At 43.7% G+C, this 12,952-nt stretch overlaps 9 protein-coding genes across 9 annotated transcripts; 5 read left to right on the top strand and 4 right to left on the bottom strand.

The window, feature by feature from the left end:
* Positions 1-109: 109 nt before the first annotated feature.
* Positions 110-1,393, top strand: LEO1 (LALA0S01e15852g1_1; the record flags this gene model as incomplete). The annotated part of the gene is made up of 1 exon (XM_022774837.1): positions 110-1,393. One exon carries the CDS (start codon positions 110-112, stop codon positions 1,391-1,393), a length of 1,284 nt encoding a protein of 427 aa, XP_022626894.1.
* A 202-nt stretch (positions 1,394-1,595) lies between these two features.
* On the top strand, positions 1,596-2,075 carry PFY1 (LALA0S01e15874g1_1; the record flags this gene model as incomplete). The annotated part of the gene is made up of 2 exons (XM_022774838.1): positions 1,596-1,608; positions 1,708-2,075. 2 exons carry the CDS (start codon positions 1,596-1,598, stop codon positions 2,073-2,075), a joined length of 381 nt encoding a protein of 126 aa, XP_022626895.1.
* A 184-nt stretch (positions 2,076-2,259) lies between these two features.
* Positions 2,260-2,571, bottom strand: LALA0_S01e15896g (LALA0S01e15896g1_1; the record flags this gene model as incomplete). Its single annotated transcript, XM_022774839.1, has 1 exon — positions 2,260-2,571. The coding sequence occupies one exon, from the start codon at positions 2,569-2,571 to the stop codon at positions 2,260-2,262; it is 312 nt and encodes a 103-aa protein (XP_022626896.1).
* A 1,736-nt stretch (positions 2,572-4,307) lies between these two features.
* Positions 4,308-4,550, bottom strand: LALA0_S01e15918g (LALA0S01e15918g1_1; the record flags this gene model as incomplete). Its single annotated transcript, XM_022774840.1, has 1 exon — positions 4,308-4,550. The coding sequence occupies one exon, from the start codon at positions 4,548-4,550 to the stop codon at positions 4,308-4,310; it is 243 nt and encodes an 80-aa protein (XP_022626897.1).
* Positions 4,551-5,306: 756 nt separating this feature from the next.
* DXO1 (LALA0S01e15940g1_1) lies at positions 5,307-6,455 on the top strand (the record flags this gene model as incomplete). Its single annotated transcript, XM_022774841.1, has 1 exon — positions 5,307-6,455. The coding sequence occupies one exon, from the start codon at positions 5,307-5,309 to the stop codon at positions 6,453-6,455; it is 1,149 nt and encodes a 382-aa protein (XP_022626898.1).
* A 399-nt stretch (positions 6,456-6,854) lies between these two features.
* Positions 6,855-8,282, top strand: LALA0_S01e15962g (LALA0S01e15962g1_1; the record flags this gene model as incomplete). Its single annotated transcript, XM_022774842.1, has 1 exon — positions 6,855-8,282. One exon carries the CDS (start codon positions 6,855-6,857, stop codon positions 8,280-8,282), a length of 1,428 nt encoding a protein of 475 aa, XP_022626899.1.
* A 282-nt stretch (positions 8,283-8,564) lies between these two features.
* On the top strand, positions 8,565-10,949 carry XRS2 (LALA0S01e15984g1_1; the record flags this gene model as incomplete). Its single annotated transcript, XM_022774844.1, has 1 exon — positions 8,565-10,949. The coding sequence occupies one exon, from the start codon at positions 8,565-8,567 to the stop codon at positions 10,947-10,949; it is 2,385 nt and encodes a 794-aa protein (XP_022626900.1).
* Positions 10,950-11,038: 89 nt separating this feature from the next.
* On the bottom strand, positions 11,039-11,965 carry LALA0_S01e16006g (LALA0S01e16006g1_1; the record flags this gene model as incomplete). The annotated part of the gene is made up of 1 exon (XM_022774845.1): positions 11,039-11,965. The coding sequence occupies one exon, from the start codon at positions 11,963-11,965 to the stop codon at positions 11,039-11,041; it is 927 nt and encodes a 308-aa protein (XP_022626901.1).
* A 161-nt stretch (positions 11,966-12,126) lies between these two features.
* On the bottom strand, positions 12,127-12,937 carry KEI1 (LALA0S01e16028g1_1; the record flags this gene model as incomplete). The annotated part of the gene is made up of 2 exons (XM_022774846.1): positions 12,127-12,768; positions 12,920-12,937. The coding sequence occupies 2 exons, from the start codon at positions 12,935-12,937 to the stop codon at positions 12,127-12,129; spliced, it is 660 nt and encodes a 219-aa protein (XP_022626902.1).
* Between the last annotated feature and the right edge of the window lie 15 nt (positions 12,938-12,952).

Here is a 12,952-nt window from a genome sequence, read left to right on the forward strand (position 1 = left end):
TTGGTCAAATAAATGAAAAATGATTCAATTAAGTTAGTTGATATTGAAGACCAAAGGACCAGCTAGATTTACACAACTAAGTTTAGGCTAAACAACCATCAATTCAGACATGTCAAGCCCTGCAGAAGAATCCCAGTTTTCTAGGGAGTCAGCGGCTGCTGAAGAGCCAATAAACAGTCCAAAAGTCGCGGTGGAACCGGAGGAAATGGAGGATTTGTTTGGTGACGAAAGTGACAAGGAATTGGCCGAAGAGGATACTGGCGCCAACCAAGAAGATGGAGACAGCCGTATGGTGGAAGGCGAGGATAACGAGCAGGAGATGTATAACCGGAAGTTTTACGGCGATGCTACGGGGGACTCTGATGAAGAAACGCCGCGCGAGTTTAGAGAAGCTGACGTGGACGTTATCAAACACATTGTTCCGTACCCTACGGCTCCCGTGGGTGGAGAAAAAGGTTTGTTTTACGCCAAAATCCCAGAACTTTTAACCATAGATCCCATACCGTTTGATCCCCCTGCTTTCCAGGAAAAAGTGAAACAACGAACGGCTCAATTGAAGTCTCGCGAAGACGAGATTGACGATAGGCTCATAGACGAAAACACAGTGAGGTGGAGATACTCAAGGGACGAGCAACAGAACGTACTGAAGGAATCGAACTCGCAAATCGTACAATGGTCGGATGGCTCGTATTCGCTACGGTTGGGCGACGAGTATACAGATCTGCTAATAAACGATACCGGTGACACGTATTTGGCAGTTTCCCACGACCAACAGGAACTTATTCAATCTGTGAGAGGCGGTGATATTGCCAAGACCATGATTTTCATCCCTACATCGACGAGTTCGAAGAGTCATCAACGGCTCACGAAGGCCGTGGCACGTAAAGAAAAGCGTGAGCACCAGGGCCCCAACACATATATCACACGCGTGGATCCAGAACTCGAGCAAAAAGAACTAGAACGCAAGCAAAGCCAAATTCTACGTGAAAGAAGGAAAAGACAGCTGCGCGAACAACAAGAGCGTGAGGGATTGGAGTCGCCAGAACCTACCGGTATGATGACAAAATCCTCGCGTGCGAATACCGCCAGCCGCGATCGTCGTGGCCAATACGATGAGTACGAGGAGGATGGGTTCATGGTGGATGACGAAGATGAAAATGATGATCAAGACCAAGATGAGGATGAGGATGGGGATGAGGAAGAGGAAGAGGAAGAAGAATTAGACCGCGACAACGAAAGTGACGACGACGCCAAAGCGGAACGTTTGAGACAACTGAAGAAAAGCGGAGCTGCTCAGTATCGTGAGGACAATGAAGAAGAAAAGGACGATTCAGCGTTGCTCAAGAGACGTAAAATAGCTGTGTTAGATGATGATGACGAAGACGATGAGTGAGATAAAAACCCAACATCCGTACACCACACTGATTCATTACCCGCACAAATAGTCGTCAATAACGATCAAAACGTATTTAGTAGGTTTCCATATATAATAATAATGGCCAACTTAGCAAATGTCAAACCGTTCGACACACTTTTCTCCGACAAGCACTTCTGTCATTGGTATAGACACACATCCCAAACACATTTGATTCCTCATGTCTTGGCAAGGTACGTATCCATACGTTTAGGGTCTTCAACGAAAAAAAACCGGTCATTTTGCGACCATTTTTGATTCATTTGGGTACTAACATGTAATGCAAATGACAGCTTACACTGACAACCTTATTGGAACTGGCAAAATTGACAAAGCCGCAATCTACTCAAGAGCTGGAGACTCGTTGTGGGCTGCGTCTGGTGGGCTGAACTTACCTTCTAACGAAATTTTGGAAATTGCACAGGGTTTCGAGAACCCTTCAGGGTTGCAGAGCACGGGTCTGCATGTTCAGGGCCAGAAATTCATGTTGATCAGGGCTGACGACAGAAGTATCTACGGGAGACACGAGGCCGAGGGCGTGGTCTGCGTACGTACGAAGCAGACGATCCTGGTGACCCATTATCCATCAGGAGTGCAAGCTGGTGAGGCCACCAAGATTGTCGAGCAACTGGCAGATTACTTGATCGGCGTCTCATACTAGTCAGAGATATACTAGACGAATTGACGGCGATTTTTATTGCATTCTTCTCAAACCAACTATATACGTCAAGCGCTATACTAATGAAATCTTCTTCTGAGGTTTTGTTCGAAGAAACAACGATGAACTGGAAAGAAGCTGATTTAAATGTTACAAAACGCAATATCTACATCAAAGCCTGAGCTACTCATTTAGCAGCACGAACAGCGCAGCCGAATGGGTAGATAATAATGTTTTCAAGATCCCAAATGTCGTTTTTGGCAAAAGGGTCGTTGTAAATCACTTGCAAAGCGTCTTCTTTGGTTGGTGCTTCGATTTGTAGATGGGAACCCGCAAACTCGCTTAATTTGCCGTCATCGCCAACATTGTGGTAAATTGCACCAGCGCATTTCAAAACACCCTTACCGTATTGGTAATGAACACCTTCCAGGTGTTCAGGTCTCAACTTGGTTCTGTCGCTGCCCTTTTTGTCGAAAATAACTACGGCCCATTCCACCATTTTGCGAATGTTTTTTTAGGATATGTTCTATTGAAGTTTCTCACCGGTAGTGTGTCAATCAAGCGGTACAATATGAACCGGTTGTATCAACTCCTCAAAAGTGCTCGGATAAAGTTGTACAACTTCGACATCGTTGATATTAGTCGTATATGCATGCTCTAACATAAATAGGTTCATAGAAGTAAATGAGTGGGATTAAACGTCACGTGATCATAGATCGTTCTCTATCACGTTAGCTTGGCAGTAGATAACAATTTCTCGTTGAATACTATAAGAATAGACGATGCATTTGAAGCGATATAGTGGCTATACGATGAAAATTGATATAAAAACCATATCGGTTTCATGGTGTTGGTTTTTGGTTTTTTGAACGGAAGGGTGATTGTTTTGTGCCTCTAAAGAGCTTACGCATCTTTCCATTGCCCCATAACTTATCTAGGGAGAAATGCACGTTCTCGGGAAAGGTTTTGGAGCTATGGAACAGTTCTCATGAAATAATGACAGTCTAGTACAAAGTGATTTGTGATTTATATTACGGGTTCCAGCGAAAGCTTTGAAAGCAGAGTTTTTGAATATCCATGGGCTGTGCTATGAGCTCTTTCAAATGAGTACGGAGGCTTTGAATTCCACACTCAAGCATTTCACCAAAGAAAAAGCGCATTTATTAAGAATAATGTGTCACGTGAGGAGAACCAGCGACAATGTGGACCAAAGTGATTAAGATAGCGCACAATTGACAAGAACTAATGAGTCTCCGAAATGCGAACAAACGCTGTAAATTTTACCTCTCGGTCTCTAACCTTGTGCAAAATCTCACGTCCTTTGGTATCCACCGATTCACTTCATGCCCAGGTTATTTCATACCTCTGTTTCTCGTAACTACAAAAATTATAACAAGGGCTCCGCTGTCATGATTACTTTGAAATCAGAGTTCGAATCGAGTAAACCACTCGCCTAGGGTGCTTTCTTATCCATTAAGAAATTACCACTGGTTCTCAACAGGAGCGTCGCATGGAAGGTGAACAACAGCGAAACATGTGACTCGACAGTGACAAGCATTCCAAAAAGTGATGGGCCCTTATCCCATACGCATAGCTTAGTAAATGAAGATGTACAGCACGTTAAGTCTCAATGAAAACTCAGTAAAGGTCTAACCGGACCTCGGAATGATACCTGCGATCGCGTTGTAATGGCAATTGGCACATTTAAACTCTCCAAAGTTTGTATTCCACGCAGAAGCTTTCCCATCAAGCATCTACAGGACCGGATTGGATTACCTTAGAAAATAGCTTCGAATTATAGAAACAGAATTTTTACTCATTTCCTGATACGCATTTGTATCGGCTGGTAACAGCCGAAAGTGTTATCATTCAGCATGCTGATTGATGCTTCGTTAACGTCTGTGAGTTTCCGCTATCTTCAGTTCCCATCGGGCTATGCAAAAAAACTACAACTCGAAGCGAATGAAAATACATGGCTGTGTATTTGCCAGGCTTCTTATGGTGAGAACCAGAAGATAAACTCCCAAAAGAAAGTTAGAAGAAACAACCCCATCGTCGATAATTTTGCGTTCCTTATTATCTCATATCAACATGAGCTAACCAAGTCTCATTTTTGGCTTGAAGTTAAGTTGCTGTGTCTGTCACCGGACTGAAAAAAAATGGACAACCTCCTGGTCCCAATAGCACTTTCCATTTGACTCCATAAACTTTCTCGCGCCCGCGCTAAAGAAACGATCATTCAAACTCGCTAATTTTCTGTGAAATACCGCGATCTGCATCTGATTTGCCATTTCGGCGTCTTGCTGGTCGAGACCGATGCGAGCCAAGTATTTTCTTGCCCTTGCGCTGGACCTGACGAGAGACACTATTTCGTCCTTTATCGCTACCGTACAAATTCGCAATCAGGTCTGAACCGATTAGAAACATCGGACAGAGCCATAGAGAACTCTTGGGAATATATCTCACTAGTCCCGTCATTAAATACAGAGCCCTGCACGATTCTTATCGAATTAAATAGTTACAGGTTAACAGCGTTGCACGTCCGGTGATTTGGCAGAGAAAACAAGTTTAAATTACGGGCCAGGACTGATCACTGTCCAGGTGCGATCACTCATCATTGTCCTAACGTTCAAGCAATTTTTTTCTATTGCAGCGCTATTTTTCAGTCACGTGACCTCGGAATTTCTTGGGTGGAAATTAATTTGAATTTAATTAATGACGTATGTCACATGATGCTTCTCGAGCCGCTCAGATCATGCAAGATTATGTAATAAGGGTCTTGGCATGGTGTCACTTAGTAAAATAGTGATCATTTGAGTTTTAGATGTTACTCTTTAGAATATGCTGTATTCTTGTGTATTTTAGCTGATTGTTGAGAAGAGTCAGAGCGCAATGATGAGCTTTGTAAAAATGTGTACTACTTTGGTCAACTCAAATAGAAGGCCTCTTTACAGAAAAAAAGAAGGTAGAAACAATAATGGCGACAGGGGCCACACTCGAAACAGAAACTTCAGGCTTGGACTCAGATTTCCTTGCCAACGATAAGCCACAGGCCAGATGCCTTGTTGAGCTAGCTGACCTTAGAATATTGAGTCACCCAAAGAACTTGGCGCGTATATAGTGATACACATTGATATACGTGTAAAAGTAATAGTCTAGCGGTGTTCATCAGTACTCAAGCTAGCAGGATGGATAGATATTTGCAGCTCTGTAGCACTCACTCATCTTCGGCCAATGGCAAACAATCTGGTAAGCCAATTGGAGGGGCTCCGCCTTGCAGATAGGGCCACGGAGTGGGAAATTAACTGCAAGAGTTTTAAGCATACGCACCCATCGCAGATGTCACCTCAGCCACGTTCCTTCTTCACAGATGTGGAAGAGCTTTGTGGCCTCACTCAGGTCCTTGACCAAGACAAGTTCACTCTCAACTGCCGCGATGGACTTGCACTTTTGAAAGACGACGTTTCGTGTTTTGTGAGAGATGGCAGCCGCTCCAGTGTCTCCAACTACATAGGCCACGACATGCTCGAAAACTACGATACTTTTACACCGGTCTCTGTGGACCAGCTAGAAGATATGCGCGGCATGCAGCAATTCATCGCACAGCGAAATGACAAGGACAAGAAATCGAAACTCACTGTTGTGTGCTCCAGACATAACATGATAGACCTTATTATGGCGCCTTTTTCTGATCAAGACATTCATTTAAATGCAATACACTATGACGGATACCTATATCTTTTCCCTGATCGACAAGCTGGCGCTGGATCCATGGGGATTAATTCTGAGGATCCAAGAACTCGAAAAATATGCTACACTGGGTTTGAGCTCGAACATCTCGTTACCAAGGCCAAAGAGCCCACTGAATCGTCCGCTTTCTACTCAATTGTATGCGGTAAAATAGACTCCGATCTCGAATGCTTGTTCAAAGCCGAAATGGATGCTCTAGAGCCAGTCTCTAATACTTACACAGAAATCAAATGCTCCACAGGGCTGAAGACAAAATCTTCTCACCATCGCAAGAAACTGTTGCGTATGTGGATTCAGACTTCTCTGATACCGAGTACAACTCTCCTGATTGGTCTTCGAGATCCCTATTACAATCAGTTAACCACGTTCGAACGCTACACCAGAGCTCAACTATACCGCAAATTCAATAACACGAACCTGAAATTTCTGCCTCAAAAATACAACTACAATGCAAACGTTTCGATTGAATGGTTTCGTCACCTATTCAAAGCAATCCAAAAACTTGTAGAAGCAAACTTAGTGCCCGACACCCCAGAAGCCAGGTCCCACACGTCGTTTAAACTGACGGTAACCAAGACGCTAATGTTGAAGCTAAGAAAACTCGACAAAATGCCACCCAACACAATTTTCTGAATATTTGGCACATCGAGAAACATCAATTGTTTCGTATTTGATCGTTGAAAGCCCAAGCTCGCTGAGCATGGCTAGTTTACTGACACCGACGCTGGGGTTGTCATTCCATATCACGTGACAAACGAATTAGATTGCCAAAGTCTCAATTGAAGAGAGTTCAAATCTCGTTGGTATTGCAGCGTTAACGGGACATATTTTGGGATGACATTCGGCTCATTGTTACATATCAATACCCGAATGCATCTCAACATTATATCCTGAAAGCATGAGGTCACGTGTTTTCATTTTCCAGTCACTTTTTACCTGGCATATTAAGAATTTCAGGTCCAGCAAGATCGTATCTGAAGATGGGCATTACAACAGGGTATTTTCCTAACCAAACGACCAAGTAACACTCAAATGACCGGTTTAGATTTATTTTTGGGTCATGACCAAGATTTCAAAACTGCACCTTTCCACAATTCCAATTTGAAGCCGCTTTTCATCACTTCCGTGACGGTAGATGGCGACAACAGATCTAGTCCGTTGTCGGACGCCATGTTCAAGTCGGTGCTTGAACCGGTACTTTCGCAGCCCTTGCTAACTTTGGAGCAATCAGTGGCCCATTTTTCAGACATTAAGCGCAAATTGGTATTTACCGGACTTTTCAAAGACGTAAAAGTGGTTTTGGACAAAGAAGCAGATGCATCAAGATTAGACAGACTTCCAGAAGATGCCATAAGGGATTATAGTCTCGAAAGTCCAATTCCAACAGCCGCTAAAATTGTTCTTGCACCCATGGAGTGGAACAAAGTCACCGCCACCTCTACAACCAGCGATTCAATCTCTGCGTTTGGAAGTCGTTATTCAGTGATAAATGCTCTTGGAAGGGCTGAAATCTTAACGCTGCAAAACCAGGTCAGATTTGTACCTTTCAAAGGCTCTGTGGATGAAAATACGCTAGAGGCCAAATTTATGGTTCCCCTTCAAAAAAATCCATCTGTCAAGGCTGTGATTGATGCCAACTATGCTAAAATCGATCTCCGCGACGCGAAATTTCTCGAGTCTCAAGACCGCACACTACAAAACCAGGCATCTGTCAACATTGGAGTACAAAAGGCATGGCTCTCGGGCAAATTCAAGTGTATTCCTACTTTTTACAACGGCCTTTCTATCGTGGCCAGAAATTTCAAAGATCCTTTATCGGCTACTGCAGCTGATAGTCCATATGTGAAAAACAGCTTAGTGTCTCAACTTCTGTTTGACAACAGACAGTTTTTCGGACTATTTCCATCATCTGGTGTGAAACTTGCTGTGAACAATGAATATGTGCTTTCGCAAAAGCAGGATTTTAACACAGGTGATGAGGGTAGCTTCAACAAGTTTGCACTCACGCTACAGGCGCAGCGCTCATTTTTCAAAAACAAAGTGATCAACTCGCTAGATTTTGCTCTTGGAGGAATAATTAGTCTTGGCGAAACTGCAAGTAAAGTTCACCATATGGACAGGTTTTACTTGGGCGGACTGTCAAGTCTAAAGGGTTTCAACCGGAACGAGGTCGGGACAAAGGGTGGTGATTTTTTCTATAAGCTACAGTTGGCTTCTTCCTTCAAGCTTCCCAGCACTCCAGCTAACTCCCCATTGCGTCTTCAATTCTTCCTCAATGGCGGAGATGTTACGACAGGAAAACCTTCCACCTTTTCCTATGCAGCCAGTTCAGGGCTTTCGCTACTTTACAAGAGTTCCGTGGCAAACATGGATCTGACATATGCACTACCCATCACCAACAGAGTCCAGGATGTGGCAAAACCGGGTTTCTCCTTTGGAGTTTCTTTGTCACTATTCTGAAAAGCTACAAAATCACGAATAATTGCTTCACGAACTCCAGAATAGCGCCAGGAACAATCCGAAAAAACGACAACAATTTTTTAGATGGTATTCACGTATGTAGTTGATTGCTTGGACCCAAAAATAACATTCTTCCACCCTTTCTGTCTGTTCGATGTCAGTTTTTCGAAATAATGGCTGATTAAGTGTATATATAAATGGTGTTCATGTCTGAACTTAACTACATGGTTAACTTTCCAAAAGAACATTAAACGAGGTATAAAGCGCACATATGAGGCTTATATGTGGGTGCTGAGGTTTGAATGTAAAGGCCAGGATGGAACTCAATTCAAATGCTCATGCTGTCTGAAACAAGCGATTCGTTACGACATCGGAAGGTCGACAAAAAGCCCTTTACACATTAAAAACGATAAAAGCATATCTCGAAGCCACCTCCAACTTGAAACGGACGACAAAAACTTTCTAAACGTTATCAACACCGGGAAGTTGACAAAAATAAATGGGAAACATGTCAAAGTCGGTCACACAGCAAAGTTCTCGCCAACGTCGAAAACAACGTTTGAGCTAGGTGCTGAACCCATCGTAGCTATTTTAACTTATGAGAATGCATTGTGGAAAATTCCGCACGACATATCGATGGCTGAGTCGGTGAAGCAGCAATTGAGTCTTTATGGGATCGATGCCGCCGTTACACTTTCTCCAAATACAACAATGCAAATCGTCAAGCAGCGAGAGGGCAACTACGGTAATTGCTTGTTTGCTCTGGTTTCTGGAATTCCAGTCCTTCGAGAAACAATCATATCTGATTTTTTGCAGCAGTTAGACAATATTCATACCAACTTTGATGAGCGATGGAGGGAGCTTGTGGAAAACAATTCTCTGTTTCCAAAATATGTGCCATTTCCTTCCATTTTCCAAACACTCAACTTTGTGGTCACCAGCAGGAAAGTTTTTGCCATTTTTAAACACATCGTAGACGCTGGGAAGGGTACACTTTGGATGTGTGACGGCGTTGCAAATCTCGAGTCTTTCGTCAAATATCAGGTGCGCTCTGATAACGTCGTCATACTGGTGCACCTTAACAACGTCAGCTCGTCGGTACTAAGTCGAGATGAGTCCAATGGTTTAGACGAGATTCAAGAGGCGAAATCGTTGAAGGCCGGTGCAAAGAAGATTGGTCTAGGGGTATTTGACGTCAATGATCTTGTCAATGCTGTGTTGAACCGTGACGTTACGCCACTGCTGCGGCGTATTTCTGTGCAAGAAAATACTCCAGATGCTGCAAGTCCAGAACGGGTCGACTCAGGTTCGGAACAGCGAGGCATAAGTGTTTCCCAAGATACAATGAATAGTACACTGAAAAAGAGGAAATTCAATCGGCAACGAGTTCAGCCACTTAATAGTTTGACTTTTTTTGGCGGTGGCAGCTCTATCGCATCTCAGGAGACTAAAGCGACAGGTGAACAACCTCAACTTGGAAAGACGGCTGTTTCTGAGGAGCAGCTCATGGTTGAAGACGCAGCAGTGCAACCGACACCCAAGAAGCCACGTCTTGATCATGATGTCAAGGCCAGAGAATTAAGCGTCATGCCATCCGAAAGTGAAAATGCAATTCCGTCAAAACGAGCTCACAACAGCACTGAAGATGAAGACGGGCAATCATCTGCAGTCTCAAAGCGGCACACAATAGAAAGCCCCACAATTCCCTCGAGCCCTTCTGTTACTGACGTCGCTGAACTCGAAAATAGAAATGACAACATCGATGACAGCATCAATAAAGAATCAAGAATGGAAAAACTTGCCGCTCCCAATTATTCGTTTGGAAGCTCGAGAGGGGATAGCGCACATGCAGTGGACGGTATTACTTTAAGGAATAGCACTCGTCCTGGCTCCTTTGTTCGTGCTATCCAAGAAGCAAAATCGCACGAGGTGGATAGAATCAAGGAGAAGATGGCAGATGTTCAAGGAGGGGAACTCACCGAGGAGGCCCTCATGCAGCTAGACAATCTTGCTATTGTGGAATCAACAGACTTGCTAAGAAGCAGAAACGACGTTAGTCGTGTAACTACAACGGATGCCAATGCGCCATGGAGTGGAAGGAAGAATTTTAAAAAGTTTGTCAAGATATGGCCCCAGCGCTCTTCGAGATCAAGTTCCGGCTCTGTAAATGATGCTATTCGAAACAAAGCCTACATGATCACCAGGGATTATGTTCCAATGCAGCAATTCGATCCGCGAAGGGTTTCTCCACCAGTGGAAGACATGGTTCTAGATCCCAGACAAAGCAACACTGAGGAGCCAATCGCATCTGAAAATGGCATAGACTTTGGAGTACAGGTCGAAGATGACGAGCAAGTGTTTGAATTTACGAGTCAGCGGCCAAGCACACATGCAGCGCATACCACTCCTGAAAAATTCCAGTCGGAAAACCAACAAGAACTTTTCATTATCGATGAGGATGATTCACAGCAGCAAGCTACCGAAAACCTGTTTTCTGATAAAGACGCGGTAGGGCCAGGTTTTGCAAGCGTTCCGAACACTCATAGTAAACCTATTTCATATCCTGAGAACAGTCGACGTCAGCGTAGTGGTGGTGTTGACAGCGAGGGCGATAGTGACGATAGTGACGATGAGCCAAAATTTAGATTTCGCTCACGAAAAAGGTGAAGTAAATGTGAAAGTACAACTAGAGGTGACGACACTAAACACATAACTAGCACAGCATATAATCATACACAATTTATTTTTCTTTCGATTCATTCAAAAAAAAACCACGGTGGACTATGAACTCTCTTTGTTCCTCTCTCTTGGGCAAGTTCGTGAAGTCTTATAAAGTCTTCCTTTGCAAGTTCGAAGGTTTGCGAGTTGGACACGATTCTTTCCAAGTTAGTGGATTTCGGTAAAACCACGTATCCTCTTTGTAAGCCCCAGCTAATAAGTAGCTGGGCGGTGTCCACATGGTAGCGTTTCGCGATTTCTCTAACGACTGGCTCTTTTAGAAAAGGAGCTCCATCGGAGCCCAAAGGTGAGTACGCTTCCATAATTATGCCTTTATCGTGACAAAAATCAAGCATATCGTCTTGTGGAAGAAAAGGGTGTGCTTCGATTTGATTGATAGCTGGAACAATTTTATTGCCCTGTGAGTCTAAAATTTCCTTTAGATGCCTAATGGAACAATTAGAAACTCCAATCGCTTTTGTACCACCTCTTTTAGGCAAATACTGCATCAATTCCCAGGTTTTTACATGATTCCAATCAGTGTCCACGTCAGGCTTTTTTTCGGCATTGGTTGGGATAACCATATAGTTTTTTGAGCTGAGACGGTCAGTCTTGAACGCTAGAGGCCAATGCATAATGTACAAATCCACGTAGTCAAGTCCCAGTCTGTCCAATGATTGTTCAAGTGCTTTCCCCGGCTGGCGATGCTGAGTACTCCACAATTTGGCAGTGACGAACACCTCATTTCTTGGAATCCCAGAATCTCGAATCGCTTTGCCAATAACCTGCTCGTTCATGCATACCGCTGCAGAATCGATATGGCGGTAACCAGCATCAAGAGCTTTCCGAACAGCAGCATATCCTTTGTCCTTGGTCGAACGCCAAGTTCCTAGACCCAGAAGTGGGATCTTGGATCCAGTATTCAAAGTAGCAGTAGCAGTACAGGTTTTCAAAACAGTAGACATTGCAGCTAGTTGGCCTCACACATCAACACATACCCAAAAGTTTTCGTTTCGACTTGAATGGTCCTTTTTTATATCATCTTGTCATTAGCAAAATGCGATGCCGAATCCTCTCAGACTCGAAGTAACAAAGTTAATAGGACTGTAAGAGGTGCACTCCTCTTCTATGCAAGATAATGACGACACCACTTGTAGCTGATGTATTGAGCTTTTTTCCAATTTCTGATCAGCCAGTTTTGGTTCTTCAAGTCTTGTTCAACATCGTCGATATCCAATGAGTATTTAGGATGCCGGATCAGGCCTTGAACGAAGGCTAGTAGAATAGAATTGAAGTAGAATCTGGACGCTAGTGCCAGCAATGTTAGTAGAATGGTGAAAAAAAACTCGGTGCTTTGAGATGCGCTCTGAGAGGTCAATGAGTCGCCCCGTAATCTCAACTTCGACGACGACCCTGGGTTAGCGGACTGGTGTGTTTGCGAGTTTGGGTTGTCAAACTCGCGGTTCTTGGCCGAGAACCACTGTCCGCTAAACCACAATGTGAAGAAACAGGTGAGCAGTGTGTCTAAACAGTACACCACTAGAGCCAGCGAAAATAGCAGCACTTGTGGATTATAGATATGCTTCAGCACCTTCGAATACATCACCAGCTGTAGAATTGACGTTATATACAACAGCCACTGCATGAAGTCCAGATTATGGCCTGTGATCAGGCCCAAAATACCGTACACTCCGCTGCATTTGTTGAGAATGGTGATACCAAGCGCTATTTCAACGCCCAGATACAGCGGGAAGAAACCTAAAAACGACTATAAAAAGCATGCATACTTTTGGTTAATATATGGACGGATTGGCGGTCTTTTAGAAACTCTTTCGAGCAGGTAAACTGGCGTTTTCTGACCCAGCGATGTACACAATTTACTAAAAGACAACTCTCGAGATACACTAAAAAACACATACTTTTGGAAGATGTACCATGGTCTTTTATACAAC

This window comes from Lachancea lanzarotensis, scaffold LALA0S01 (assembly GCF_000938715.1).
Source record: "Lachancea lanzarotensis genome assembly LALA0, scaffold LALA0S01, whole genome shotgun sequence".
Taxonomy (NCBI): domain Eukaryota; kingdom Fungi; phylum Ascomycota; class Saccharomycetes; order Saccharomycetales; family Saccharomycetaceae; genus Lachancea; species Lachancea lanzarotensis.